The sequence below is a fragment of the Passer montanus genome, unplaced genomic scaffold (genome assembly GCF_014805655.1).
Source record: "Passer montanus isolate IOZ18808 unplaced genomic scaffold, ASM1480565v1 scaffold90, whole genome shotgun sequence".
Taxonomy (NCBI): Eukaryota; Metazoa; Chordata; class Aves; order Passeriformes; family Passeridae; genus Passer; species Passer montanus.
This window is the reverse complement of record NW_024374368.1, coordinates 1343852-1371547: the sequence shown is the minus strand read 5'-3', so window position 1 is coordinate 1371547 and position 27696 is coordinate 1343852. Positions and strand designations below refer to the sequence as shown.

The window sequence follows — 27696 nt, the reverse complement described above, 5'->3', positions numbered from 1 at the left end:
GCTTAGCTTTTGCTGTTGATCAGCGATGTGTCCCTTTGCTCAGTTGAGTGCAGGATACATTTTGATTTGCTTAAGCTGTCCACACAGTGCCTATTAATGTACTGGCACCCTGTGAAGTGTACCTGACAGTTTTCAGCTCTTATTTTGTGTGCTCTGATAGTGGGTGGAGGGACTCATTATCTTGGTTATGACCTATAGGCATTGCAAAACAAATTAAAACATACCTACATACCTACTTATCTCAACTATTTCTTATTTATCTCAACTATTTTTTAAGTGAAATAGAGGAGTAGAACATATTTGAAAGTGTCTACATTCCAATTGCTATCACTTCATTTGAATACAAGTGAGTATCGTTTGGTAAATAAGTTTTGTCTACAGCATTTCATAGGCTCATTGTTTAAGAGGAGCTGGATTATAACTTTTATTCCCTAAGAGCTCAAAGCTAAGTAGAAGAAAATATCTTGCAATAGCTTAAACCTGAAAGAAGGCAGAGATCTGGGTCAGCTTTGTCCTCTATCATTCTGCTTGGGTGGTTCATTCTACATATTATCAACATCAACATTTGAACAAAAGCAGCAGCCAGCTGAAGCTAATCTAACCATGATTAAGGTAATGCTGATTAAGTTTGTACATATATCGATCCTGTTTATACAGGATCCTTTGTGGTTGCTGTCACTACTTTAAACTCCTGTTCCCACCCTTTCCAGAGTGTATAGCCATAGTAACAACTCATTGCAGTAAACTCTTCAGCAATAGGGGTTTTGCTCAAAAATACTTTGGGATGTTAAACTAGATCTGTGTATTTCACACATAAAAATGAGGCAGCTGCATTGTTCTGAGCTGCCATTAAGAAAGTAGTCTGTTATTTTTCATAAAATGGTTATTCGCTGCCTGTACTGCCATAGAAATACAGATTGCCAGGTGATGTGTTCTGTGTAAGTCCCCCGTAGGAACAAATAACATCTGATTCCGTTCTTTGGGTGATATTTAAGAACAATATGGAATTTCTCATTGTAGTGATTTTCTTTTGGGGTTGAAAGTCCTGGGAAATTCTAAAGGAGCTTCTGAGATTAATCCTGTATGCAGTCTTTAAGTAGTTAGCAGACGTATAAATATCCCACCCCTAAAAATGCATACGCCATCTGTAAAGTACTTCAGTGGATATGAGATACAGCAACTTGCATCCTAAGCAATAAAGATAAGAAAGAACTTTCCTGTTCACTGTTTCTGTTTTTCCCGTTCCCATTTTTCCTGCCAGGTCTCAAATCTATAGGAGAGTAGAGGGCTGTAGAGTTCACAGTATGTGAAATGTGGAGTTTTTAAAATAAATGACTAAGATCTGTTTTAGTAACTTTTTATTTTTTTAATTAATTCCAAGACATATAGCACTGCCCACTTCAAGAATAAGACTGGACATCTAGATGGAATGTTTGTTCAAGGTCTGGCCCACACTTCTCAAAGCCTTGTGCAATGAAACTCTTGATTTGCAAGACACTTAGATAAAATAGCATGCAGGGCACATGGGATTAGAATGAGTAGGACTGATTGGAAAGGCTGGCATTTTGATTTGTGAGTTAATACCTTTGGCAAGGGTTTGTTTTAGTGCAAGGCTTGGCTTGTGCTTTGGTGAGGGCAAATTCTGAGAGATGAAATTACAAACTGTATCATTTATCATGATTCAATAGCAAGACTGACCTAAAAACTGTAAAAGAAAAAAGTTACAGTGCTATGATGACATTCAGAGTGACAACATTGTTGCCATGGTGGAGGTTGTAAACTGTTACTGTTGGTTTTAAGAGAAAAACATTAAAGCTCACACCTTTAAATGACTGACTCTTTTCTTTGGAATGACAGAAATAAGACTTTGATATGGAAGTCATGACATTGTTTTAGGCAGTCACTTTTAGTAGCACTTTAAAAGCAGTGGCTTTCCCTGATTTCAGTGGCTTTCCCTGTATGGTTTCTGCATGTTTATTTGAGCAAAATGAGGAGCTTACATGCAGCTGGATCCCATAAACTAAATTAAATAGGTCTGTTTAATTAGCCAGATGATTAAACCTCTGGATCTGAGCTGAAGTGTACTCACTCGGAAGCACTCTATTGTAGACCATGGACACCAGAGAGACAAGTGGTGATAATAATGTTTGCAAAACTGCTCAGCTATTGTCTCCTGCCAATGAGGAGCCATCAACATGAATTCATATAAGGGTTCTGAGAAAATGTTATCTTTTTCAGTCAGCTGCTCAGTCTGCTGTGACCTGTGCTGGGCACAGTGATCGTGCTGGTTACTACCTGGCACAATATTTGTCACAGCATCCTGGCTGCTGCAGGACACTGCCACACTGAGCAGTTTGAAGGACAGATTCAGGTTTTTCACATAAAACATAAAGCCATTTACTCACCTGGAGGCTCTAACCCTGCTCCCACTGAATTCAATTGGAGCATTTATTTCCATGGGACTATTACCTACAGTAGCTTTTGCTGTTTATAATTACATGTTTTTGCTAAGTCCTTTATTTGTTGGGGTTTTTTGTTGTTGTTGTTTTTGGTTTTTTGGGGTTTTTTGTTTTGTTTTGTTTTTTGGGGTTTTTTGAGACATAGAAAAATTTTATATATATTTTTATATCTTTTACAACATATTTTTTAGACTAATTTGGAATTTGTTTGTGGTTTTTGTACATACATAAGAGTCCTAATATTTGCTACAAATAAATGTAATCTGTTTTATTTTGGCTTTCTTGGCTTCTGCTCATTTCCAAAAGTGTTAGTACTTCCTCTTCATGTAACATATGATAGACAAAATACTCAGGTTTTGGTTTTGTAACAGTTCTGATGGTTCCATCCTGTCTTTTGATTAAAAAAAAAAAAATATATATATATATATACACATATGTATGTGTGTGTGTGTATATATGTGTGTATGTATATATATATGTATGTATATATATATGTGTGTGTATATATATATACTTCCTGAAGCCATTTCTGGCAAAGGTCTGGTTGAGGGGAAAGAATTTTAAAAGCATGATTTCAACTTTTTAAATTTTTTAATTATCCTATGGAGGGCAGAGAATATGTGACCTCCTTTTTTATGTTTCTTGGTTTGTCCAGACAAGGGACAGCTTTTACCCTCAAATTCTGCCATTCTCAAGTTTGCCTTGAGTTTTTGGCTAATAGTTAGTGGTTGTAGGCAACATTGGTATGGGGTTCAATTGAATTTGGCTGAAGTGTCGTTGTAATATAAAGAATTTTTATGACCTTAAATTCATAGGTCTGATAGGCTTTTAATTATTTGAGTGCCCTCATTTGCCTCGTGCTGTGCGGTATGGTGAAAATGGTTTAAATCAGTATAGTTGAAAATGCAAAAAGAGTTTGCTTTATTTGGCCTCAATGAATTTATTACAAATCTTTCAGATATTTTAATTGTTTTTCAAAGTTTCACTGCTAAAAAAAGGTTTTCTGAAGGAACAACTTTTATATTGTTCTAGATTGATTTACCCAATGATTGCTCTCTCATTTTAGAGCAGATATGTGACTCAGGAGAAAATTCTGTACTTGACATGTACTTGTGTGTACATGCATTTTTTGCAAAGCAGAACTTTCAGAAAGTAGTGAGACACAAACAAAGAAAGAGTATATACATTTACAATATAATATTAATTACATAAGAATGTGTACTTTTTCTGGATTGGAAAAAATATACAGCTATTATCTTATCAATGACCTTGAAAGTTCTACCTGCTCCTTTTCAGTCAGTCTGATTTGCTGTTACATTTTATAAGGAGCAAGTTGGAACATGTAATTAACTTCCAGAGAATACATTTTTCTTAAGTAATGTTTAAAATAATTGTAGAATATGGATTCCTAATAGTCAAATATGTCTCACAGTGTGCCATAAACATAAAAATTTTTCCCTTTGAGAGCTTTGTCTTTTTATTTCTTGAATCACATTTTTATTTTTTCTTTGTCATTTGGGAGACATTCCAATATATTGAATGAATTTCTGTTTGTTTGAGAAAATGTTTTGTGTCATGTAAACTGTTTTAACTGCCTGGTAGATATTATTGCCATTTATCACTTATTTTTTCCATGATTTATATTACATATGTCTTCGTATTTCTCAGTAAATCAGTCTAGCTGTCCAGCAAATCAATGGATTTTGTCTTTTTTCTTTTTTAAACTATTATGGTAATATTCATCATAACAGTTTTATAAATCTGATGCAAATCCAAACACTGGCCAGCTGTCTCTGGATTGTTTTTGGTGTTTCCTGAAAGTCATGCTGGAATTGACAGAACCAGAACAAGAGATTCTACTATTGTCAGCTGACTGTGAATCCAGAGAAAATCTTATGACCACACGCTGATATGATTCATCCTATAAATCTTCAGTTCTTAGCAGAGGCACCTAATGCAGTAATTCATGCTGGAAGGAGGGATTGGACCTGGGAAGTGCTTGGAACTCCACAGCCCAGTCCATCACAGTTCTGTGCTGCCCACCTGTTTGTGAGCAGGTGGTGAGCACATCAACCCTGAGCTACAGCTCAGGCAAAGATGGGAAGGAAAGGTTCACAGCTCTCAAAGCCCATCAGGAACTCGTTCCTGGTCCTGCTCTCTATCTCTCATTAAAGATGCAGCCCAAGAGGCACAGTGACCATAATCATACTGAACTAGCTTCACTGGATAGGCTTAGCCATTAAAGAGTGTTCATGTCGAGAGGTGAAAGGGAAAAGATGAAAAGGGGCTGCTTCCTGTTCCCCTATGTTGTAGGTTGACATTACCACCAAGAAGTTAATGATGCCCTTGGTAGTGATCCTGTGATCTGAATTTCCACTATAAGGTCTTGTTGGAGATGATATATGACCTTTATATCCCCTTTATATTGGGTTCCTTCAAACTCAGCAAATTCTATGATTCTATTTTATATATCCAGATTTATAGATTTATAGGTCTACAGATTTATATTGATATATACACCAGCATAAAGACTATTTTAGTAACAAGGGAGTAATGTAAAATATATTATTTATAGAAAAAAGATAGATTTTGAGGAGTTAAAAGTTTAAAGTCCTAGCTTGCTTGTCCTTGAATTAAATATAATTGAGGTCTATTACATGCAGTCCTCATTTGGCAAATATCTAGACATTTGTTTTGAAAAAGCATCAATCAAAACTGATGCTGTCCTTTCCATGGTCTAAAGACCAGTTCTGCTGACAACAGTCGTGAAAGCTGCAATTCCTGCTCGCTTCTTTCTGAGCCAACAGTATCCAGACTATAGCAACAGCAGCTGCATATCTTCCCTGGCACAGAATGATTTAGGGTGGAGAGCAGATTCTTTCCCCTTCAAATCACTTCAGAAAATTCTTGGCAGAAAGTCAGCTCATTTGTTTTGTTCGAGTAAGGAGGCCTGATTTATCAGCACAGAAAAAGTATTCTTGCACTGTGCTGAATTGTTTTAATTAATATTCTGTGTCCCAGACCAGTTGACTTTGTTATTCTTCTGCTCCCCACATTTTTAAAATGCATATATAGAATTTAATGTAATTTTAATGCAAATATAGAAAAATCTACAAATTTGTGGCAATGTTTTTTATTTCTTTCTCTGTTGCAGTTTGTGATACAGTTTGTGGTATATGACAGCACTGATCACAGATTAGACTTGGAAATATATTCTTTTTTTGTTTTGTTCATTTTTATTTTTTTAAGAATTGCTGGATCTACTAAAGATATATACCTTAATATAGAAATAAGACTTGTATTCTTGTCTTATACACTTATTAATTTTAGTCAATTCTTCTAAATTCATAATAAATTATTTCTAAATTAACCTATGAAAATTTTTTAAAGTAATAATATAAGGTTGTTTGGTATTCACAATGAAGCAAAGTATTAAAATAATCTCAATTCTGCATTAAATGAGTATAGGATGTTCTGGGATATGGCCCTTTGGTGTTATATGCCATTCAAGAAGTATGGTTTTATAAAAAACTCACAAAGTTTATTACTTTTTATGTATGAATGCATGTGTACATTTACATATTATAGAGAGAGCTATGTTATGTCTCAATTTTTAAGATCATGATGCCTGAATATTTTTTCTATAATTCTGAGATGTTGACATCAGATATATTTTTTTTTGTCTACTCAGCAGGAAATGGATTGTATTTCTGTATCATATTTACTAGAGGAACAGCCAGCTGAAGAGTGATATTTGCTGTTGTGCAGCCTGAAACTGGGAAGTCATGCAGAAAATCAAGGTATGACCTGTTTGAAAGATAAAAGGGCAAATTCTTTGAATAGAGTAGGAAGGCAGAATGTCTATAAAGCTTTCACAATCCTCCCTTTTTCTTCGCCAGAATTAATCTTGTCCTGCTACAATCTGGTTTCAACTGTTCCCTCTATTTTTAGTTACTGATCCTAGCCAGGTCCTCAAATAGCTCAGAGCTGGTGTTGTTTGTGTCTGATGTAAAACTGATACAGACTTGGTTGGCATTTTCATTCATGTTTCATAATCTTCTCTAGTGCATACATAAAGACAATTCTTTGGTGTGCTGGGAGGGGATATGTTTATTGCTGTGGACTAGATCAGACCCCCATTGTTTGACACTTAGGGTGCTCCTCATCTGACCATAATGGAAGAAATAAAAACAGTTTAGTAATACTGAAGCTACTTTATTTACATTTCGTTGCAGAGAGTTAAGATCAGAAAGCTTTTTCTTCAGATTTGTTAAGGACAATCTCAGAGTTTTTCTCTTATTTGTGTATTAAGTCCTTCATACAATCTATATACCATGAGAAAGACCTTGTGAGATAGAAGTAGTGATTTAATTGGCCCTTTGAGAAGAACATTAATTTTTTTAAAAAAGGCCATTAAAGAGCTTTTCAAAAGTCAGTGATACAAATCTTGGTTCCACAAAAGTGAAAGAGTATATATGTAAGACATTGCAGGAGGTATTTATTGATCAATTAAATTAAAATAGGCACATTGGGGAACAAATCTACCAACAAATTTGTGAATAAACCCATTAGTATTTCTTATGAAGTGCTTGCATCTCTAATTGCATTACTTTTTTTTCTATGGTGATGTATGTAAGGAGACTCATTAATACAATTTAAAGCATCTGATGGGAGTTAATTTTTGAAATAAGATTTTTCTTCTTTTCTATGAAATGATGCATCTTTTCAAGCATTATAGATTCTCAGATTTAGAAAATTGGAATGTAGTTGTTAATTTTGGTTCTGTGTCTTTGAGAAATGCATTCAGCAATCCATACAATATTCCTGCATTCTTGTTCCTTTAACTTCACATAAGCATAAAATACTCCAAAATGAAACTGGTTGTTGAATGCAAGCACATTCAGCTTTACCTGTAGAAAAGATGAAACAAGTGTTATGATAAAATATCAAGGAAGGTGAATGGGAATTTTATGTGGTAGCTTTTATGTTCAAGATTTCTTGCAGCTTTGCAACTATGATTATATTTAGCAATCTCTTGAGTATCAGTATAATTGAAATGTCATCTGTGGAATAATTTTGGTAATAGACTACAGCAATATTACAAGAAATAAAAGACAGTGGTAAAATACTTTCTCTAGTAGATTACTCAAAAGAAATTTAATTAAGTGGTGTTTATGAGAGATTTTGGATAGGCTATCAGGATTGATAGCTCTGTAAAAAGTCTTCAGAATATTGTTATAGGATTAATTTTACTTAAAAAGTTAAATTCTTCTATTTTGATTCAGCCAAATGTTGACAGTCATTAAAAATCCATGTTCTTGAATAGAAAGCAGTATAGCAGAATCAAAAGCCTGGTACCTCATTCTTGTTTTAACTATTATTCCATGTGAGTAACAGTAATTTTTGTATTTTAAGGTTAGAAGTTTTACCTCATGTTCAAAAAATGCGTCTTCCAGCGTCTTTTCTCCAGTGCCACTCCCTACACCTTCAAATACAGCCTTGTATTCCTAAAAGCACAGACAACCACTCCATGGAAATAAGGTACTTTTGAATTCTTTGCAGCACAGACACCTTACATTACTTTGTAAATTAATCTTCATTACGTAATCTTTCTGTATAGAGGACCTCCTGTATAGATTACAATTCTACATAAATCAAAATTTAAAAGCATATGATCAGCAAAAGAAAGCAAAATAAGATTTGTTCCTGTATTTCTTATCATCTTTTCCAACAATTTAAATTAATTTGCTGAAGGCACTAAAAGAGACTTATTGTGGAATGACATGTGACCTTTCACTCCTTTGGGCAGAGAGCACTGAACTTCTTGTACAAATAGTATCCATCAGAGCCAGAGCTCTAAATGGAGCCAAAACACTGAACTCTGATCATCACATGGCTGTTCCTTTTATTTCCTAGTCAGCTGGATTTGCTTTACCTGCATTAATATTGTATCCAAATCCATTAGTCAGATTTGTAATCCTGGAATATCCTTTGCAGATACATTTGACTTGATTTCTTAGGTGTTACATTTCTATGTAATTTCCTTCTCTGCGTGTTTGGTTTGTTTTTCCCTTAAAGTACGAGTACAGTAGAGGTCTACTGCAATGGTTCCCAAATTCACCTAAATAACCCACCATCTCATGATCAGTCTTGCTTCATACCTCACTGACATGGTAACTCATGATTAAAATGTTCTGCCTATGCATAGGAGCAGATGTACAGTTCCACCTTTGTGGGTTTTTTTGTCAAAAAAGCAATATACCAGACATTTTCTGTGTGCCTACTTAGCGGTAGCTTAAATATCATAGTTAGAGTACAGCAGTTAATCCATAGATCAAGTGTTGGAGATTAATTAATCTTTAATAACAGCAATACTTGCATATTTTAACTTTAATATTTAATATTAACATTTTCATCTAGTTCTTTGAATCAGTTAGTGATTTAGAGAAAATGTTTGAGAAGGGAATTTTTATGGCATACTGACAATAAATCAGGTTTGACTAATCTGTGACATGAATTGTTTGGTCAGCTCAGTTTAAAATGTTGTATGGCTATGCTCCAAAATCTTGGAGGCAGAAGCAATGAAGTGAAACTCAATTTGGGGAGAATTAATGGAGTAGGAAGAGTTTTATTTACTAGATGTGATTTGCTCTTACTTAAACATCCTTGTAAGAGGAACTTTGTACTGCACTAATGTAATAATGTCTTATCTTAATCTTATCTCTTCATATCAAAAGTCTTTGATCTCATACACATTTTTTATGGGAACTTTAGTACCTCTGCTGATTTTTTTCCTCTCTTGAAAACTCTTTTAACTTATGTGTATACTCTTAAAAATTTTGCTGATGTCAGGAGATGTTAACTATTTTTACACTGGCTTTTTGTTTTAATAAATTAGTTTACATACTGCATAGTATTCTGCAACACACTTCACTTGCTCGTAGTCATCTGCATTGGCCAACAGGTGTAAGCCTTCTGGATAAAGTTTTCCACAGGTTGGATACAGCTTCTCTCGGTCATCTTTACTCAGCTCAGTGCCAAATGAATTAATGGTGATGATAAAAGCACGTCTGTCTGCCTCAAACTTAATATGCAAAACAAAGAATAAAGAGGTGTTATTAGACATCTCTTTCTAAATTAGGGTGGGGCTATCCTGAGGTTTTTTAGTAAGTCAAACTATGGATTTATTTTTTTTTAATTCTACTTGGGAGCATTGGAAACATACCTTATTTTTATAACTGTAAATTCTTCTTTGAAAATATGCATTAAATTTTAACTAGAAAATCAAACAAGATTTTGCAACTACAGTTTTTATTCTGTGATTTTTGTTCTAAAAATATAATTTCTGCTGCTTCCTCATTTCCCTGCTTAGTTACCCAGATGTTGACAAGAAAAAATATCTTCACACACTCTCATGTAAGATTATGCAATCATCTTATAAATAAAACTAATAAAGGAAAGAACGAAGAATCAATAGTACTTCCCATAACTCAAAGTGCTGTTGATAGTAAAAGTTGAATGAAAATCCTAAAAAAATGTTTCTCAATGCACATATTTAAAATGATAATTTGATAAGGAGGAGGAGACAATTTACTTGCTAAGTTAAAGTGTTTCAAATAACGGTTAATTTTTAGTACATAGAAAAAAAGGCTATATTTCTTCTGTCAGGTTTAGATGCCTGTAGTATCTGTATTTTCACTGCAGCAGTAGACTGAAAGGCAATCCAATGTCTAGATCTCAGGTTCTTATTTTGTACAAGGCAAAATTTCACTTACTATTCTTACAGTATGACTTAAAAATGCAGTAGTAAATAAAAACAATCTTCTGTCTTGAGATCTAAATTGACTACGGTTTTAGTTCTTTCTTTTATTCCTTACTTTCATATTTTAAGAACAGCAGAGCCCTTGCTAATTGCAGGGATTACACAGGGAAAATGAAGTATATATAGTATATGCACATTTTAGGTGGCTTACAAAGTTTCTTATGCTGTGAATATTTGAGATAGTTTAAGCAGAGAGGTGCTCTTTCCATTTGAATAATAGGGCTGCATTTGCAACACTAATCTGCCACTTTAGCAAAAACATGTATTCACATCTACTCTTGTGTATGGGAACACACAATAACAGGAACTCACTACTCGCTGGCACTGACTTCACAGTAAGGAAAAAGGAGTAAACAGTAAAGTAATGAGAAGAAAATAAGCATGCTTGAAAAGATTTCTAGCTAATGAATAACAAGGCCAAACTTCACTTCCCTAATTAATAAAAATAAACCTATTAGACCTACTGAAACAATTTTAGAAGGACAAATGTTTTCTTTTTTTAACTTGTTAAAGCCAGGTAGAATCTAGCTGTTAGATGTGTAATATTTTGTTGGTTGAAAATGTTAGAAGCAATTGCAACTAATGGTAGCAGGTGGGACTTCTGCTTCTGGTGGCTTCCAGTTTGAGAGAATTTTTAGGATAACTCCCATCCATTCAGACCTCTCAATTCATCAAATTATTGGCACATGAGGGTCTTCACAGAGAGTAAGGCCATGAGGCAATTACTTGGGGACAGTTCATCTGATTGTTGCAGGTGGAGGTGGAGTCAGAGGATGACCATTTCCTTAGCGAATGTTTGCACGTGGGAGACTGCTGGTTCAGAATTTAGCATGGGGTCGTGCTAACAGACACAGCTTTAGCTGCAGTGCAGTGCAGTCCTGCAGTTTCTTGCCAGATTCAGGGCTAAATATGCAGTGTGTGTGTGCCACATTGGAAAAGAGATCATCAGTACTCTTAATATGGAAGTTTGGCACTATATGTGATAGTCAAGGAGTTGGGGAGCTGAATACCTCAGCCTCATCCGTAGGGTCAGGTTGGTAGTCTTACATATAAGATTACAAAATAAATAGCAAGTATTCATTTGAATAATTCAACTTGTGGGGTTTTGTGAATCCAACCATTAGCAGTGTGTTCTGTGTCTCTTCAGGTTAATAAAATGTTATAGAAAAGGAAATCTTCTATAGAAAAGTTTATCCTCCTGGCTGATTGACATTAGATAGGGATTTTAAAGAAGCTTATCATAGGCTAAATTGTTACCACTGATATAAAGGGAGTTTTACCACATGCTTAAACTACCATTAGTAAGTAATCTCCAGGGAGCATGAATTTCTATTTAAAAACAAACTTTCTGAAAAAATCTGAATCAACTATGCCAGCCAGTATCTTGATTTTTATTTAAAAAAAAAAAAAAGAAAAGTCAAAATACTTAATTTCTATTTAATTTAACTTGATTAGGAACATTTTAGAGCATAAATTGAAACATTGTGACCTGCTTAATTAAAATAGGAAATTGCAATCCCTTTTAGGACATTATTTTGTAAAATGTAATTCAGACACATTCTTCCCTGAGGAATGAGCTCCTAGTGCTATTATCTCTCTTCTAAATGCAAATTTTCAGTATGATGTCATCAGACCTCAGTGAATTTTTTTTGGTTTCCAGGGTGTAAAATTGCTTATCCAGAAAAAAAGACTCCTGGAAGCAAGTGGGTGGTCTGGCTGTCAGCCTCTCCAAAGAATTGTGATAGACTAAGTGAGAAAAACAAGAAAAGGGGACCTGAATGCTGAGAATTCAATTTTAGCAACTTCTGCATTTTTTATTAAAATAACAGAGACAAAAATATCATTCGCTAACTGCATGTATGCTTTGAGGGGAGGACATTAGGAACTTTGTATGCCATGGAAAAAAATATTAAACTTTGCTGAGTTGACACAAAAATATAACACAGAATGTTCTACTTTTTTTATATGACACTAATTCCAAAGGCCACTGAACTCTAACCTCAATCACTAATTTTAATAGGAGAGTAAACAAACATAGCAGTGCCATGAAGCTGGAAAATTATTGATTAGTAAATAGAAAATAATGCCAGGCTTTTGCTATCCTAAACTCAATAGTCAACATTTTTGAGTATTATACATAATGGAGAGAAATGTTAAAGGGCAACAGGTTGAGATTAGTGAACCATTTCTTCTGTTCTGTTCTCTTATACAGAAAAATGTTAACTGTGACTGGCTCCTCCTTAGTAATGGTCTAGCTGCTTTTCTAGTAAAAAGGTAAAAGTCATCCTTGAATAAGTGTATTCATTACATCTTAGAAAAAAGAAGTATATTTAGAGGAGAAGCAAACATTTCACAGCTACCTTTGCAAATGGAGAGAAATTGAACAGGAAAAACAAAATGAGACAATTATGACAACATTGAGGAGTACTTTAATATAAAAAGACTGAATATTTCTTACCTCAAGAATAGGTCTCATTATTTCTGCTGTAGTACCACCTTGTTTTTCACAAAACTTATAAAATGCCTCAAGGTAAGACTACATGAAAGAAGAAGAGAAATATTTTAAATGCTGCTTAAGACCTGGACCAGGATTGCACATAGCTATGAACCTCATTTTTAAATACTTCTATTAACTTTGCTAATTCCACCTATGAATTTAAATTTTAAGTATGTGCTTAATTACTTAGTTCAAATGAAAGTTGAAATATTCAAATGCAGATGTCTTGTTTTTACAATTTGAGATTAAATGTTTTCAAAAATTGTAATAAGAAAATATTATGTTTTACTTGCTCTCTAAAGGAGAAACTTTTTGAGCTCCATTGAGCTTCCACTGCATAATAAGCAGATGGCTAAAGGAAACTCTTCATTTATAGTATGTGGAGGAGGGGATTTGGGTGTATGCCACGGCTGTTGGGCCAGCAGGATGAGGATACACAAACTAATCCCTGCTGCTCTCCCTAAACCCTGGATTAGGACAGAAGCAGACAAAGCTTCTGTAATACTGGTCTGCAGAGCGCTCTGGTCTATTAAAGATTCTGGCATCTGCACCCATTTCAAAATACCTGTGCAGAAAGGACACTAAATATCTCAGAGATGCTGTTCTGCCTGCCTCTCAATCTCCCAAAATACTGTATTAGAGAACATTTATGTTAAAATACATTTGCTACAACTTCACACAATCTTGTTAGGAGCTGTCACTAGCTATGCAATTAAGTGAATTTTAAGTAGAGACATCTCAAGGGGGATCTACGGCATAAAATTATGCATTAGATTCTGTATGGTACTATCTGATAGTAGAGCAGAAGCAATTGATCACATTGACAGCTGAAGTAAAGGAGAAATTATCTATTAATAATTTAATAGTGTTTGCAGAATGGTCCCCCCAATGCTCAGATGAGCAAGAAGAAAAAAAACATAGATTTGATAAGTGTTAATATATGGACATCCACACAGAATCAAATATGTATGTTACCAAATTGGAAAAAGTGTCTAGTATAGCAGTACTGTGAAAGAATTAAAATACATTAAAAATTAATATATGTAGGCATAATTGATGTTGTATCAAATGAGAGAATTAGTAAACATTTTAAGAATTAAAAATTGGCTTTGGAATTTATAAATATCATTTGTAAGACAAACAGAATTTTCTTTCTTTTCCCCTAGTGCAATCAGATCACTGTAAAAAATACTTCCTGCAATCTGGGGAATCCACTGTGAAAGAAAGATGATAAAGATTTTGAAGAGAATGTGCCAGGAAGTACCATTGATGGATTGGAGTATGTATAAACTTCAAAGAGACTATTGTAAGAGCAGTGACCTGGGTGCTAAGATTTGTAAAATACTTTGAAAATGTGAGGCTCATATTAAATGCATATCCTTGCAGCACTGTGCTGTAACAATGCTAAAAATTATTTTTAAAGGAAGAAAATTATACAAAATTCCTAAGTAAAAATTGTGTTAGCTAGACTCAAAACCATTAGACCCTTTCAAATTGCATCTTCCTTATATAAATAAAGATAAATGTTAGCCAAAAGCCTGCCTAGGCTCACTTAGGATCTAAGAGTTCTCATGGTGGCTGAGTTATTCATAAACAAATCTGGATCTGGATATTAGCCTGACATCTAGATCATTTTCATTAATGAGATATTAAATTAGAATTTAGATGCAGACCTAAAATTTGAAAGGTCCCCAAACAGTGGAGTAGAAATGGAAGCAGCTGGGTTTCATTCCTGGGCTTGAAATCTACCAGATGACCTCAGACAGCTTGCTTTATCTCACCAGACTTCTGTTTCCCCATCTATAAAACAGGGTTAATTATACTGACCTGCTTTGCTGAGGCATTTGATAAACCCCAAATATTATCATTTTGTTGCAAAGACTTGCCTTGTACAGTTTGTTGCGCATTATTTCAATGTTCATTTCATCCAGGTCGTTTTCAGACAGGCAGTCTTGAAAAAAAGCAGCTGAAAGCAGAGTTATAACATAGCAGTATAAATCTGCATGCTGATGATATGCATCTCCTGTCTATTGCTCACTAGTGTGTGAACAAAGATCCGAGGGTTCTGTTGTACAAGAAAGGGTGATATAAAAGAGAAGAAGAAAAATCCGCTTGATTTTCCCCTTATCCTCCTATCCTCTCCTTTTTAATGAGAATCTGCAGTAAGGGGAATCAATCAGTGCTGCAGGCAGAATCCATGTCTCTAGGGAGAATCAAATGGGAATGCTAATGAAAGACCTAATCTTCTCTAAAGTATATAGTTTGGTTATTATGGAGATTTTCTAGTGAGGGACATGAAAAATAATTTTTGTCTAAAATCATGCAGGTATTCTGCAATTGTTAAGGAGAATCCTTTTTCCTATTTTCCCTTTTCTTCTTTGCGTATGTAGTGTACAACAGGTTGCAGCTCATAAAGGGCACATGCTTTGACCTTGACCATCTGTGCTTATGGGTGCTCAGCAGAACTGACTAAAGAGTAAGCTTTTGAGCAGGGAGGCAGTGGATGAATTTCACTTGTGCAGTTGGACCATTTAAAAAAATATGATATTCATAACCAATGTGTGTCTCTTGCTGTTGCTGAGCTATCCCAGTGGGGCAGAGCAGTACCATATGAAAAAGTGCTTTCCCAAGCAGTGGCAATGGAAGATGGTATTTACAGAGAAGATGTGAACCTGGCCATGTTTTGTGGTCTTATCCATTCCTACTTTTGCAGCATCCAGATTTTGAATGGAGAATACCAGGAAGTGTAGCCCTGAGAGTTCCCTTCAGTATCTCCTTATAGATCTGTTGCACACAAATTTGTCCCATGACTTTAAAGAGTTGATAACACTCTCTTCTTTTATGAACTAGTTTATAAAAAGAAAAAAAAAATCCAGAAATTTACTACCAGCTCTGTGAAAGCAGTGGTTTTGTTTACCTTTTAGAACTAGTTTTCTGCTGGCACTTGGTCTTATGAAGGATTTGGTAAGCAGCAGTTCATAACTCACTGTGAACAAACCACTGCTCTAAGGAATTTGTAAACCATGTCCATGTCTCTCATCAGCTTTGTCCACTCCAAACTGCAGTCTGGACTTTTTAGTCTGTCTACACATGGCAGCACTGTTCATTTTAGCTGTCCTGCTCTGTCCCTTCTCAGATTTCACTGTACAGTGTGCCAGTGCCCAGGCACTGATGGGAGTGTGCTGCAGGGTGGCCGCTGTGAGGGAAAGGCAGGACTGTGCTGTGCTGGACACAGGCAGCTCCAGCTGGGACCCACCACAGGCACAGCTCAGCCCCTTAGTCGAGCAGGTGTATCTGAAGGGCACCTACCTGAAAAACAAACTGGGACTTTTTACCAGGGCATGTAATGATAGAACAATGGGGAACGGCTTTAAACTGAAAGAGGGTAATTTTACATTATATGTTAGGAAGAAATTCTTTACTGTGAGGATGATGAGACAGGAATAGGTTGCTCAGGGAAGTTGTGGATGCCCCATCCCTGGAATTATCCAAGGCCTGGTTGGATGGGGCTTTGAGCAACCTGGTCTAGTGGAAGGTGTCCTTGCCCATGGCAGATGGGTTGGAGCTAGATGATCTTTTATCTCACTTCCTACCCAAACCAGTCTATGATTCTATGGCTCTAAACTCCCCCTGCCCCTTGGGACTGCCCTGCCTGTCTGGAGGGATGCAGTGTAACCTGTGTATAACAGGGGGGTAGAGAAGAGAAGCCTGGCATAGAGCAAAAAAGGCTGGAGGAAAGGTATTTCCCCCCAGGTTTCTCCCCTAAATGTTTCATTATTTTCTGTTTCCTTATATCTGGATCAGTAATTAAATATGTCATACATATACAAATCAGTAATAAATCAAGTTAATTTCCCCACAGATTTAGTCTGGTTTGCCTGCAACAGTACTTTGTGGGTGATCTCAACTCACAATCTATTTTTTCCACCTTTTTTCTCCCTCTCATTGTGCTGAGAGTAGGGGGTGAGCAAGTGGCTGGGTGGGAATTTTTTTCTGTCTGGGGCCAATCTATCATACCTTTTTGAGAAGCAGAACCCAAAACCTCTCACAGTACTGAAGATGAGGGCACATAATGATTTCATATACATTCAAATACATCCAGTTCTGTCCTATTCTCAGTGCCCTTCACAGGCTATTAGGTTTTGTTCGTGTTGCCTGCTGCACCATATTGAGCAGAGTTTCATCTTAATTTCATAATGTGACATTCCCAAACTTTACCCTGCTTTGCGCTTAGATTTAGTTCTTCAGAATAGGACTTTTCTTTATATTTGAACCATGCCAAAATCTCAAGAGGGAATCTGGGTTCTGCCACAACAGCTAATATTTATTAGTAGCTGTCTGCTTGATCCTTACTGAAGACATATTTTTTAATATAATGTAGGTGTTGAAATAAAAATATATATGTTTTAAATCAGTGACTACTTTGAAAAGATATACATTGCACTTCTTGAGTAACATGTTTTTTTCTGAGTCTGCTATCCAAGGTGGATATAGAAGCTATTAATAAATTTTAATAGAATATGTCCTGAACACCACTTCACATGTTCTTGATCTACAATTCAAGATTTGTGTTAACAAAACACAGCATATCCAGTGGGAAACATCCTGTTCTAAAAGAATACAGGATTTGTAGTTTTGAGACAAAAAAAAAAAAAATTTAGTGTTTTTACCTAATGGTGTGTCAACCAAAATTGCATTGAAGAGTTCAGTGGGGTTTGAGGCAATGCTGACTGCTTCCATTTGCTCAAAGCTTCCCAATGGATGGCACTTGGGAACAAGTTCAGCTATGGGTCGCTGATGTAATGTGCCAGTTATTAAAAGAATTACGTTGTCAATCATATAGCTGTATCTGTATTGGAAAAAAAAAGTAAAAATAAATTACTTTTATCATCAACTTTCTCTTGAAAAAATAAAAACCAAAAATTTTTGAAAATTAGCCGCAATACCAAATTATTATCAGAATGCATGTTCATTCTGAACCAATAGGTCATCAAAAATCAATAGAAGTTTTTCAATAGTAAGTAGATAGCACAGCACTAGTTTTAAACCTGTTTGATACTTGATTGATATGACTGATTTAGAAAATGGACATTTTTAATGAAGGTGGTACTGACACATGACTGTAATAAACATAACATCTGAGAAATGTAGATTCACTGTAACGAGTGACAATGAATGGTATTCAAAGCAAATCACCTGAGCTAGCAACTTTTCAAGTTTGGCATTTTTTTATTTCGTATATACCACCTGGAAAAAAAAGTACATGAGGATCTCGGCACTAAAACTGCAGACTTCATGCAATGGCCCATCTTAAGTTTTCTTCTCACTCAGTTCAAAACATCTTCCCATGAGGGAGCTAAGAAGGGGTTCTTACAGATTTCTTCTCTATTACTTAAAGTTTTCTTTTGAGTAGAAGTTTTCTATCAGCTTCATACTAGCTTTAGTATCAAAGGGGCTAAAAAGAGTCTTGTTAGTGACTTGGAAATGGGAACACTATTCACTTGAATGCCAGTCTTGAGTTTGCATTGTTGACTAAGAACACAGCTAGAAACATACAGAGATTTACATGTTCTCACTCAAAATATGTAAAGAGTGTTTGAGGATCTGGTGGAATGTAGTTCAGTGATTTGTGTGAAACATCTTTAACCAGTGTATCTGTTATTTAACAAAAACAACAGTGGGCAAAGGCTGTGCATACACATCTATACATTTATGTCAATGAGTGTGAGAAAAGAACTGCCAAAATTTTCATGCTTCAGTTTTTATTTCCCTGAAACCAAATGCAAACATTGCATGTCCACAGGCATCCTAGGGCAGCCTTTAAGATCCAGTTAATATATTAGCCTAAAAGTGGTCAGCTACACATGACCAGAAAAAAAAAGGTGATACTTTCTTTTTTACTGTTATAATAAAAATGCTCCTTGAAAGTTAGTTTAACAGTTAATTGTTTATTTTAAAATATATTAAAAGAATAAGATCAAGGGGAGTAAATAGTTAGGTAAAATATCATGCTGCTATTTTGCTAATCCATGTTGTTATACTGTTATAAAGCAGATCCCTGTTCTTAAAATTGTTTAAGTCATTCATTTTCAAGTTTCATCTATTTATGATGGTATTGAGATCAGAGCTTTCTCTTCATATGCCGTCGAACAGCTGCTGACCTTTCAAATAAAGCTACTTGGATCTAAGTACCTTACAATATGCCATATAAAGTCCTCCTGGTTTTTATTTATTTGGTTCAAATAGCATAAAAATTACGACAGGTGTAGGAAGTGTTGTCTTTGCCCCTTTAAAAAAGGTCTACAATTTACCACATGCCTAGGAATTAAATCACTTCCCTGTGCACCATGAAATTGTTAATCTTGCATGAACCATACCCCCCCTCCCAAATGTAGTTTTTCAAATTAATTAATCTCTACCACTTCTTCTGCCACTGTTCACATAAAGAAAACTGTTTCTGTTCTTTAAAATAATTAGCTGCAAAGACAACAGCTCTTCATATACACATACAGTTTCAGAATTTATATTAGCAAGTAAAGCATGCAAATGTAGCAGTATCAAAGTAAATTTGCTGGTTTTAAAACTTAATAGAAATTCCAATATGTCACATTTACACTATTCTAACTGCTTTTTCTGTGTGGTAAGCTATTTTATTACTGTGTGGTAAGCTATGTGGTAATATTACTTACGTGACAAAATTCAGAAAAGTGGCAAGTGGTTCAAAAGCATGGTTTCTAAAGTAATGAAATTCTGTGAGTAGTTTTGTTTTCAGTTTTTCATCGATGGTGGAAACAGTGAGAGGGCCAGTTTCATTAGCCAAGAAATTGCCATAGTCTGTAGTCTGTAGATGTAACTTCAGATCTGTAATTAAATTCAGGAAAGATCATGAGAATAAACTGTCATATTGTCTGCAACCAATTTTTTTTAATTAAATTTCTAATACATTTTTATATTAAGCAACTGATCATACTCTATTGAAAAGTTTTTTGCATAGCTATAATACAGTGTAAATGCAAAATTGATGCAAATTTGTACTGCCTTCTACCAGTAAGACTTTCTACATACTGTAGGAAAGAACAAATAATTTATGCTTTTGTCAGAAGTCTCACCATCAGCTTTCATTTTCAGACATACCAGATAGGCTGTTACTCACTACTGTCTGTAGTCCCTCCCTCATCAGGTTTGTTCAATGTTTCGATTTCACTGATTTGCACCATTATAATGCATCAGTTGTTGTGTCTGCTGCACTCTCATGGATGTTTTGCATTAATAGGAATAATCCTTTAACTTTGGTAAAATCTTAAATATTCCCATGAAACATCTAAATCTGAACTAAGATTATAATCTGCTGCTATCAATCTGCCTGAAGAAGAGAAGAAAACACATCTTGCCTGGCACACATTCTGGACTCCAAATGGATTCTGCAGTGGAGCACTTGAAAGGGGAGAGTTTACATTCTCTTAGCATTTCTGGTTTGGCTTTCACTGATTTATGGCTGCTACTAGCAAATCCTAAGAAGTTGTTCCAGACACTTGGGTCATTGTGACATTTTCTGTTTGAGCTCTCAACCCTGGTGACTGGGGAAAATGAGTTGTTTCGACCACAAAGTTCAAATAAACTTTCATGATATCCTAGAATTATTATGACAAATTTTTTTTCTCATTTTTTACCATGAGGCATAAGAAAACATTTGAATAATTTCTTGCTGTTCAAAGTAGTTTAATGTTTTCTTATAGAAAAGGCCCCACTGCAATCCATAATTGTGTTCAAATGCTATATTAAAACTATTTTAAATTATAGATTGGGATCCTGTTATATGATTTAGACATTTATAATAATTAGATTTCTTTGTGAAATCTGAACTGATAATTAGGGAAAAGGACAACAACACTCCCACTGATGGAAATAAGGTTGTACCTGTAAGGAAGTTAATTTGCCATTAGCAAGGTAAGCATTGATCAGTAGTTACTTTTGCCTATTTCCATATGTGTATACTTAGTATGCAGTAAGGCTGCCTACACTGAGACTTAAAGCAAAAGAACTAGCACAGTGTGAAGCAGACTCCTACATTTAGCACTGTAGCTCACTGAGATAAACTTCATAGAGTCTTCTATGCAAGTTGGCTGCCACTCAAGGTTGCTCAGAGTCCTGTCCAATCTGGCCATGAATGTTTCCAGCCTCTCTAGGCAACCTCTTCCAGTGTTTAACCACCCTCCTTTTAAAATATTTCTTCCTTATATTTTGTCTGAATCTTTTCTCTTTCAGTTTGAAACCATTGCCCCCTGTCCTATTGCTACAGACCCTATTAAAAAACTTGTCTTTATCTTTCTTGTAACTCCCCTCAGGTACTGAAAGTTGGCAATAAAGTCTTCCTAGAACCTTCTCCAGACTCAACAGTCCCAAATGTCTCAGCTTTTCCTCACAGGAGAGACGCTCCAGCCCTCTTATCTTCTCTGTGGCCCCACTCTGGACTCAGTCCAACAGGCCCAAGTCCTTCCTGAGCTGGGGACACTGGAGCTGGACACAGTGCTCCAGGTGGGGTCTCACGAGGGCAGAGCAGAGGGGGAGAACCATTTCCCTCCCATGCTTTGATGCAGCCCAGGATACAGTTGGTTTTCTGGGCTGTGAGGACACGTTTTCAGCTCATGTCTGACATTTTGTCCATGAGTAGTAGACATCCAAGTCCCTTTCCACAGGTCTGCTCTTAATTCCTTCTTGCCCCAGCCTGTGTTGATAGCAGAGACTGTCCAACCCAGGTGCAGGACCTTATACTTGGCCTCATTAAATCTCGTGAGATTCCCATGGGCTCACTTCTCCAGCTTTGCTGGGTCCTGTCCTGTAGCAGGCTGGATTGCTGCTAGTATAGTCCAGGGTAAGGAAGCAAAAAGGGCCTTTGCATAATATCCATAGATGTTTTTATTCAGCTGCATGGTGAGATGTTCAGGTCCCAGCACCCACTCATACAGAGACTAAGTTTCTCTCTCCCAAGAGGCCTGGGGGTGAACTTGGTCTCTGGGCAGTACAAAAATGAGGGCTAATCAGGGAATAGGGAGGAGTGGCTCAGGGATATAGGAACTGACAGAGGAATAGGGGAAGGAGCCAATGGGGTCTCACAGCTTTTTAAGGAAACCTTCTTGTGTCTCCCAAAACTAGGGAATGCCCCCGCAGGGTCTCCACACTGTCCCTCAGTTGTGTCACCTGCACCACTCACTCACTTTGGTGTCACCCGCACCACTCAGTTTGGTGTCACCTGCACCACTCCGTTTGGTGCTACCTGCAAACCTGTTGGCAGTGCACTCAATCCCACTGTCTGTGTCACTGATGAAGATATCAAATGGTACTGGTCCCAGAAAGGACCCTTCAGGGACACCGCTCAGCACTGAGCTCTGTCTGGACTTTGAGGCATTGCCCACTACTCTCCAGATGCAACCACTCAGCCAGTTCCTTATCCACCAAATACAGCCTATTCATCAAATCCATATCAAATCACATAACACACTTAGAAAAAGTCATAGTTTCAGTATCAACTTTCATGTAGGAAGAGGAGAAATAGGATCCGAATAGGGAAAAAAAAAAGACAATTGAAGAAAGAGGGAAAGGTATGCAAGACTAAGAGGTAAATAAAAATGCAGTTATACCCATAAATTAGTCTATATAAGACCAAGTTTTTAAAAGCTCATTAGTATTTTGTTTTTATACCTACATTTCCTGTGAAAACTGTCCATTCCTACTTTTCTCTTTTTTTTTTTTGTTGCAAAGAGTACAAAAATACTTGACATATGCTGTGATTAGATAATAGTACTTTATTAGATGCAGAGCTCAATTCCAACTTTTCTCAATTCCTTTTCAGATGAACCAGAGATATCTACTTTTAGCCACACTATGTAAATGCCTTTCAAACATAGTACTTTTCAGGGTTTAACTGAAAGCAGACCCAAATATCAGCCCCAAGTATTGACCATTCTGAAGTGTGATTAACAGCATCATAAGGAGATCAGAAACTCTTCTGATCAAGGGTAGTTTCACAAGATTTTGTTACTGTTCCTCAGTTCTCTTATTGATTGAGTGGCTTCATAAGCTATGCCTTACTATAAGGCCTCACCCATCTCCCAAAAGCTATGGAGGGAATGTTATACCCAGAAATGCTGGGTTTAAAACCCTGTCAGTTACACAGCCTGCTTTATAGATGCATTTACTTAATTGAATAAATAAATGCCAACATGCATACTTATATAAAAAAATATTTGACTCTATCTCATGGTCTTGGCCAAAACAAACATCCACAAGCTCCAATACCATATAATATCAACCAGGAATGTCATAATCAGAGCTCTCATCAAGACAGAGTTCAGTGCAGCTCAGAGACTGAACTGGTAGACCTAAATTATAGTCTTTTCTTTGCCGCTGGCATAAATAAGGCCTGGGAACTATCACTGTCAGACACTTGCATTAGTGATGTGACTTGGTGACTCAGCAGGAGTAGATGGCTGGGCATTACGGGGGCCTCAGACATTCCTGTTCACCAAAACCTTTTATTGATGGTAGCTGCTTCTTTTCTCATGGTCTCTTGGAGACCTACACAAGACTCTGGCCTTTGCCCTAAAGATCCCTAGGAAAGAAAATTCCTGTATTTCAGCTGTCATCCATTCATTTTTATTGCCATCCATCTGCATTGTCTATTTCCTCATTAAATTACATGCAGGAAAACAACTTATGGGCAAAATATGACTTTAAATAAGTACGTGAGTTTACTCACAACTGAACAGCCAACACACACAGTTAAGTAAAGTATGACTAAAAGGAATTAATGCACAGAGACTAGTTTAAGATTAATGCAGTTAAGACGGGAAAGATCCTGATCAGAAAGAAAGAAAGAGTATTGTGAGAACTTTTAATAAAGTGCCAACCTGGTCAAATCAGTATGACTAAAAGGAATTAATGCACAGAGACTAGTTTAAGATTAATGCAGTTAAGACAGGAAAGATCCTGATCAGAAAGAAAGAGTATTGTGAGAACTTTAATAAAGTGCCAACCTGGTCAAATTCATGGTAATTTGTCTGACCCCTCACTTTGATATAAGTAACCAACTAGCTGCAGTTTTCTTTCAGGTAACACTATTATTTCAGCCACCATGTGCTGGCAGGCCCCTCTTCTGGCAAGTTAAGTAAACTTGTTTCAGTGATTCTGGACCAGATTCAGTGAGTCAGGACCAGAGTTGAGATGCTTGTCCTTCTGTCACCTAGCCTCCTTTCTACAGAGCAGAAGTCTTTCAATCACAGAAAAAAAGCAAGAGAAGAACAAAACACTGCATTTAAACACCTCCACACTCCCACACCCCATATTCTACTTCAAAACTGTCAGCAAGGTTGCTCTGGGAACCTCATTCCCTTGAAACAGATTATGCCATAGGACCAAACCAGTAGCATGCAGCCCATGAGGTAACTCCATGGAAATCATAGTTCAACCAAGCCAAAGAGGATGTCTAAATGGAACTGAAAGCCTGTCCTCCTGTCTGTATGGCCCTGAATTGAGAGGACACAGTAATATCATTACGCTGTTAGCAGTCTTCTTTTTTAATTTCCAACTTGCTTTTACACTTGCTCTGTGATTATCAAGCAGATGTAAAGCACTAATCTACCGTTTTCTTGTGGTTCTTCAGTAGTGATGTTATGGTTTCCTCTCTAGACGTATCAAAACCACTTTGAAATTAAATGATCTTTTTTCTTCTGTTTATGGGTTACTTTGAGTGGTTTTGATTTTTGTTTTCTGCTTGTTTGTTTTAGCATATTTATAGTGTTTTTAGCTTAAGCTTTTTTTTGTGGTGTAGTGCTAAGCCACAGAATGCAGAATAGGGTAAATTTATTACCTTTTACAGTGAAGACATGATGGCACTGCTGAGCAAACTCACATTACTACAGCACAAATCCTCATGCTGAATATTTCAAATTTAAATAAAAGATAATATATAAAATTTACTTTAGAAATTTACTTTAGGTGGGGGTCTGTGGTTTTGGTGCACTGTTCAGTATTACAGCATCCTACATGTGCGGAGAAATAAGTGTGTTTACCATCATGTAGAAATCCATTATTTTTCTATTTCTCACATTTTCATTATAAATAATATATTTGGTAGGTAAATGGGAATCTGTTAGCTGTGTATAAAAAAGTCAAAAAAAGTTAAAGTGGTGAGAGATGTAGCTGAATAGAGAAAAAGGGGAAGTGATAGTGGGTAGTAGAGATGTGCTTGTAGGAGGGATGATGAAGGCTGCTGCTTTTATTGATGAAATAATTAGCATTCTAAAATTGAATGAACACTAGAAAAAAATAAGTTTCAAAAATAAACTAATTGTTCTTCCTATTATAAATTTTAATTAAGAATGGTTTTGATCTCTCTCTTGTTACCTGTCCATCTGCTTCATGCTCTTAAAAATATTGAAGTTTGAAAATTACCTCATGGTGGTAAATAACTTCCTCGTAACATGACTTAAAATTTAGGGGTTTTTTAGCTATTCTAAACATAACATGAGCAAGTATTCTTTTGTGAAGGGTACAATTAATCCCTTTTGCTTATATGTTTTTAACTCCATATATTTTCTTCTTATTCAGAAGCAACCAGGAATTTTTTCCTTCATGGAGATTTGGATGACATAATTTATGGAACTCATCTGCAGGGAGAAGTGAAGTGACAACAGAGTTTACTTATTTTACCAATTAGTTCTTTGTGTCTTTTATAGATGTTGGAAGCTGTTACCTTTTCCTGAAGTCTGTATCCTTATACAGCAGGACTTTTTCACTTAAACAATTGAATACAATACCAAGAATTTCTCTAGAGTCTCTAAGTTGCGTAAATCACAAATGCTGGAACAAATGGGGTAAAGAAACAGTTGATTTTGTCCAGACATAAGGAATAGATTTCAGCTCTCAGAGTGATTGTATACATCTGTTCTGTGTGTCTGAACTGCCACTGTATTTAATAGAGAGCTAGTACAGCTCTCCAGGTTATCAGCAGAAGTAGACACAGGCACTTGGTCTGTTCAATAGTGTCTAGATTCCACTGAGTATACTGATAAACTCTTCTTTAACATATTCCTATAAGAGGAACTTGATTCTGCAAACAGGTAATTATCTACGTGCATTTCTTTAAATGTAATTGTTTTGATCTGAGAGATGAATGGCAAGCAATCTTCCCAGATTTATCTTATTACTTATATTAATAGTTTAGACAGCCTCAAACCTCTGTTGGATATGGGAATCATCATTCTTCCCTTTTTCTTACTCCAAACCCATTACTGCATGTACAAATCAGCCAAAGCTTAAAATAGAGTGAGCTTATTCATTCCCCTTCCTCCTTTTCCAAAGTGATCTAATAGACTGCAAGTTATAGAAATTGTGTGTACAATCATAGCTTTCATTTTGTAGTCAGGAAAATGAACTTAATGTTCCTTTAGAGAGGTGATTTCTTTCTGTTGCATTTTTTCCTGCCAAGTGTCTAAAGGTATGTCATATGATTCTTTGGTACAAGTCAGTCTTCATCAGGCTGTGACCAGTCTTGGCCACAAAAAGCTGTTTTGGAATCTACTGTGTGTTCTCTTTATTACTGTGGCAAAGTCACCTTGAAAAGAGCTTTTTTTTTTTTTTTTTTTTTTTTTTCCTTATTTTCCCTAAGTTTTATCTGTGTGGAGTCTAGTTTCTAGTTTTCTGTTTCTGGTAAGCAGAGTCTTTACCACTGCCCTAAAATTCAGGAAGTAACAAATTACTAAAATCATGTATTTTATAGAGAAACTCAGAGACAAATAGCAAGCTTTTAACAAGATTTTGGAAACTGTTTTATACAGCTGAAATGGTATGAAAGTTCCAAACCTGAACTGTTCTATGGCATGGCTAAAATGGAGAAGGTTGCCAATCTCCATAAGAACTCTGTGGATGAGATTTCTAATCCTTATCAGTAAACCAGAAAGCCCCATTGTCTGCATTGCTTAGCAAATTACAGCCTGCACACAAATCACAGTCTATGGAAAGCCATTAACTTAAATATCAGAACAGTTCTTCAAATGACATCTTATCTCTGGGCTTAAGATAAACTCTCAGTAGTTCAGTCTTTTACCTTCCCTTCTTCAAACACCTAAGCAAAAGTCTTTCTTCCTGAATAAAATAAACTAGCAGACTTACCTTCTAGTGTCTCACATTGTGCTAAATTGACGTAGTCCGCACTTGTCAAGATCCCAGCTTTGAACCCTCGGACCAGACCCTCCAAGTAGCCATGGTCCACATTGAAGTAAAACTCTGAATATCCTGGCATGGAGAAAAAAGATATTTAATCTCTCTTCTGGGTCCTTGATGGCACTGAATATCTGCCACCAACTGTTTTTCCCCTCTTTAGAAGGAGTGACAAATAGTCATGGAATTCCTGCCAGCCTATGATTGTGTTTTACCAACTGGTTTCTTCCTGTTTCTTGCTCCTACTACAGTTCCAGTACAGTTGATGCTTACACAACAGACAGCCAGTAAATCCAACTCCCTCCTGTCAAAGCCAGAAAATGAACCTGTTATTGTTGGAAGAGAAGCCAAAAAGGAAGTACAGGATTTAACCCCTGAGAAAGCACATTACAAAGCTTGAATAAAACTGTATTATAAACAGGAAGTTATCTGAGAATGCCTATAGAGGAAATATTTTGCAGTAAAATAGTAGTCTGTGGCAGAACATAGCCTATTCAAGGAGCTTAGATGGTTTGGTAGTGTCCCTGTATTGCTTTCTTTTTTTAACATTTTTGCTTGCTGGAAATTTTCTGCTGCTCATCTCTATCACCAAATATGTATACGAATTATAAGAGCCTTCTAATAATTAGTATGAACATTAGATGATGTACAAAGGTGAAATGTTTTTGAAGGGTTTGACTTTCATTGTCCTTGAAAGCCAG

At 36.1% G+C, this 27696-nt stretch overlaps 1 protein-coding gene and 1 long non-coding RNA gene across 4 annotated transcripts; one reads left to right on the top strand and one right to left on the bottom strand.

Annotated features, from left to right (window-relative positions):
* Positions 1-444: 444 nt before the first annotated feature.
* On the top strand, positions 445-14652 carry LOC120495772. Of its 2 annotated transcripts, none has more exons than XR_005626143.1 (4): positions 445-612; positions 6154-6259; positions 7875-8000; positions 13945-14652. It is a non-coding gene; the product is annotated as an uncharacterized LOC120495772 (long non-coding RNA). The 2 variants fall into 2 exon arrangements; XR_005626142.1 differs by having other exon boundaries at positions 6151-6259.
* On the bottom strand, positions 6661-27199 carry ATP6V0D2 (ATPase H+ transporting V0 subunit d2). 2 transcript variants are annotated; one of them, XM_039695616.1, is made up of 8 exons: positions 26948-27199; positions 19468-19639; positions 17449-17627; positions 14665-14744; positions 12740-12817; positions 9367-9543; positions 7889-7966; positions 6661-7369 (listed from the first exon to the last, which is right to left on the bottom strand). In XM_039695616.1, the coding sequence occupies exons 1-8, from the start codon at positions 27075-27077 to the stop codon at positions 7208-7210; spliced, it is 1056 nt and encodes a 351-aa protein (XP_039551550.1). In that variant the 5' UTR covers positions 27078-27199; the 3' UTR covers positions 6661-7207. The 2 variants fall into 2 exon arrangements, with proteins under 2 accessions (XP_039551550.1, XP_039551551.1); XM_039695617.1 differs by lacking the exon at positions 7889-7966.
* Between the last annotated feature and the right edge of the window lie 497 nt (positions 27200-27696).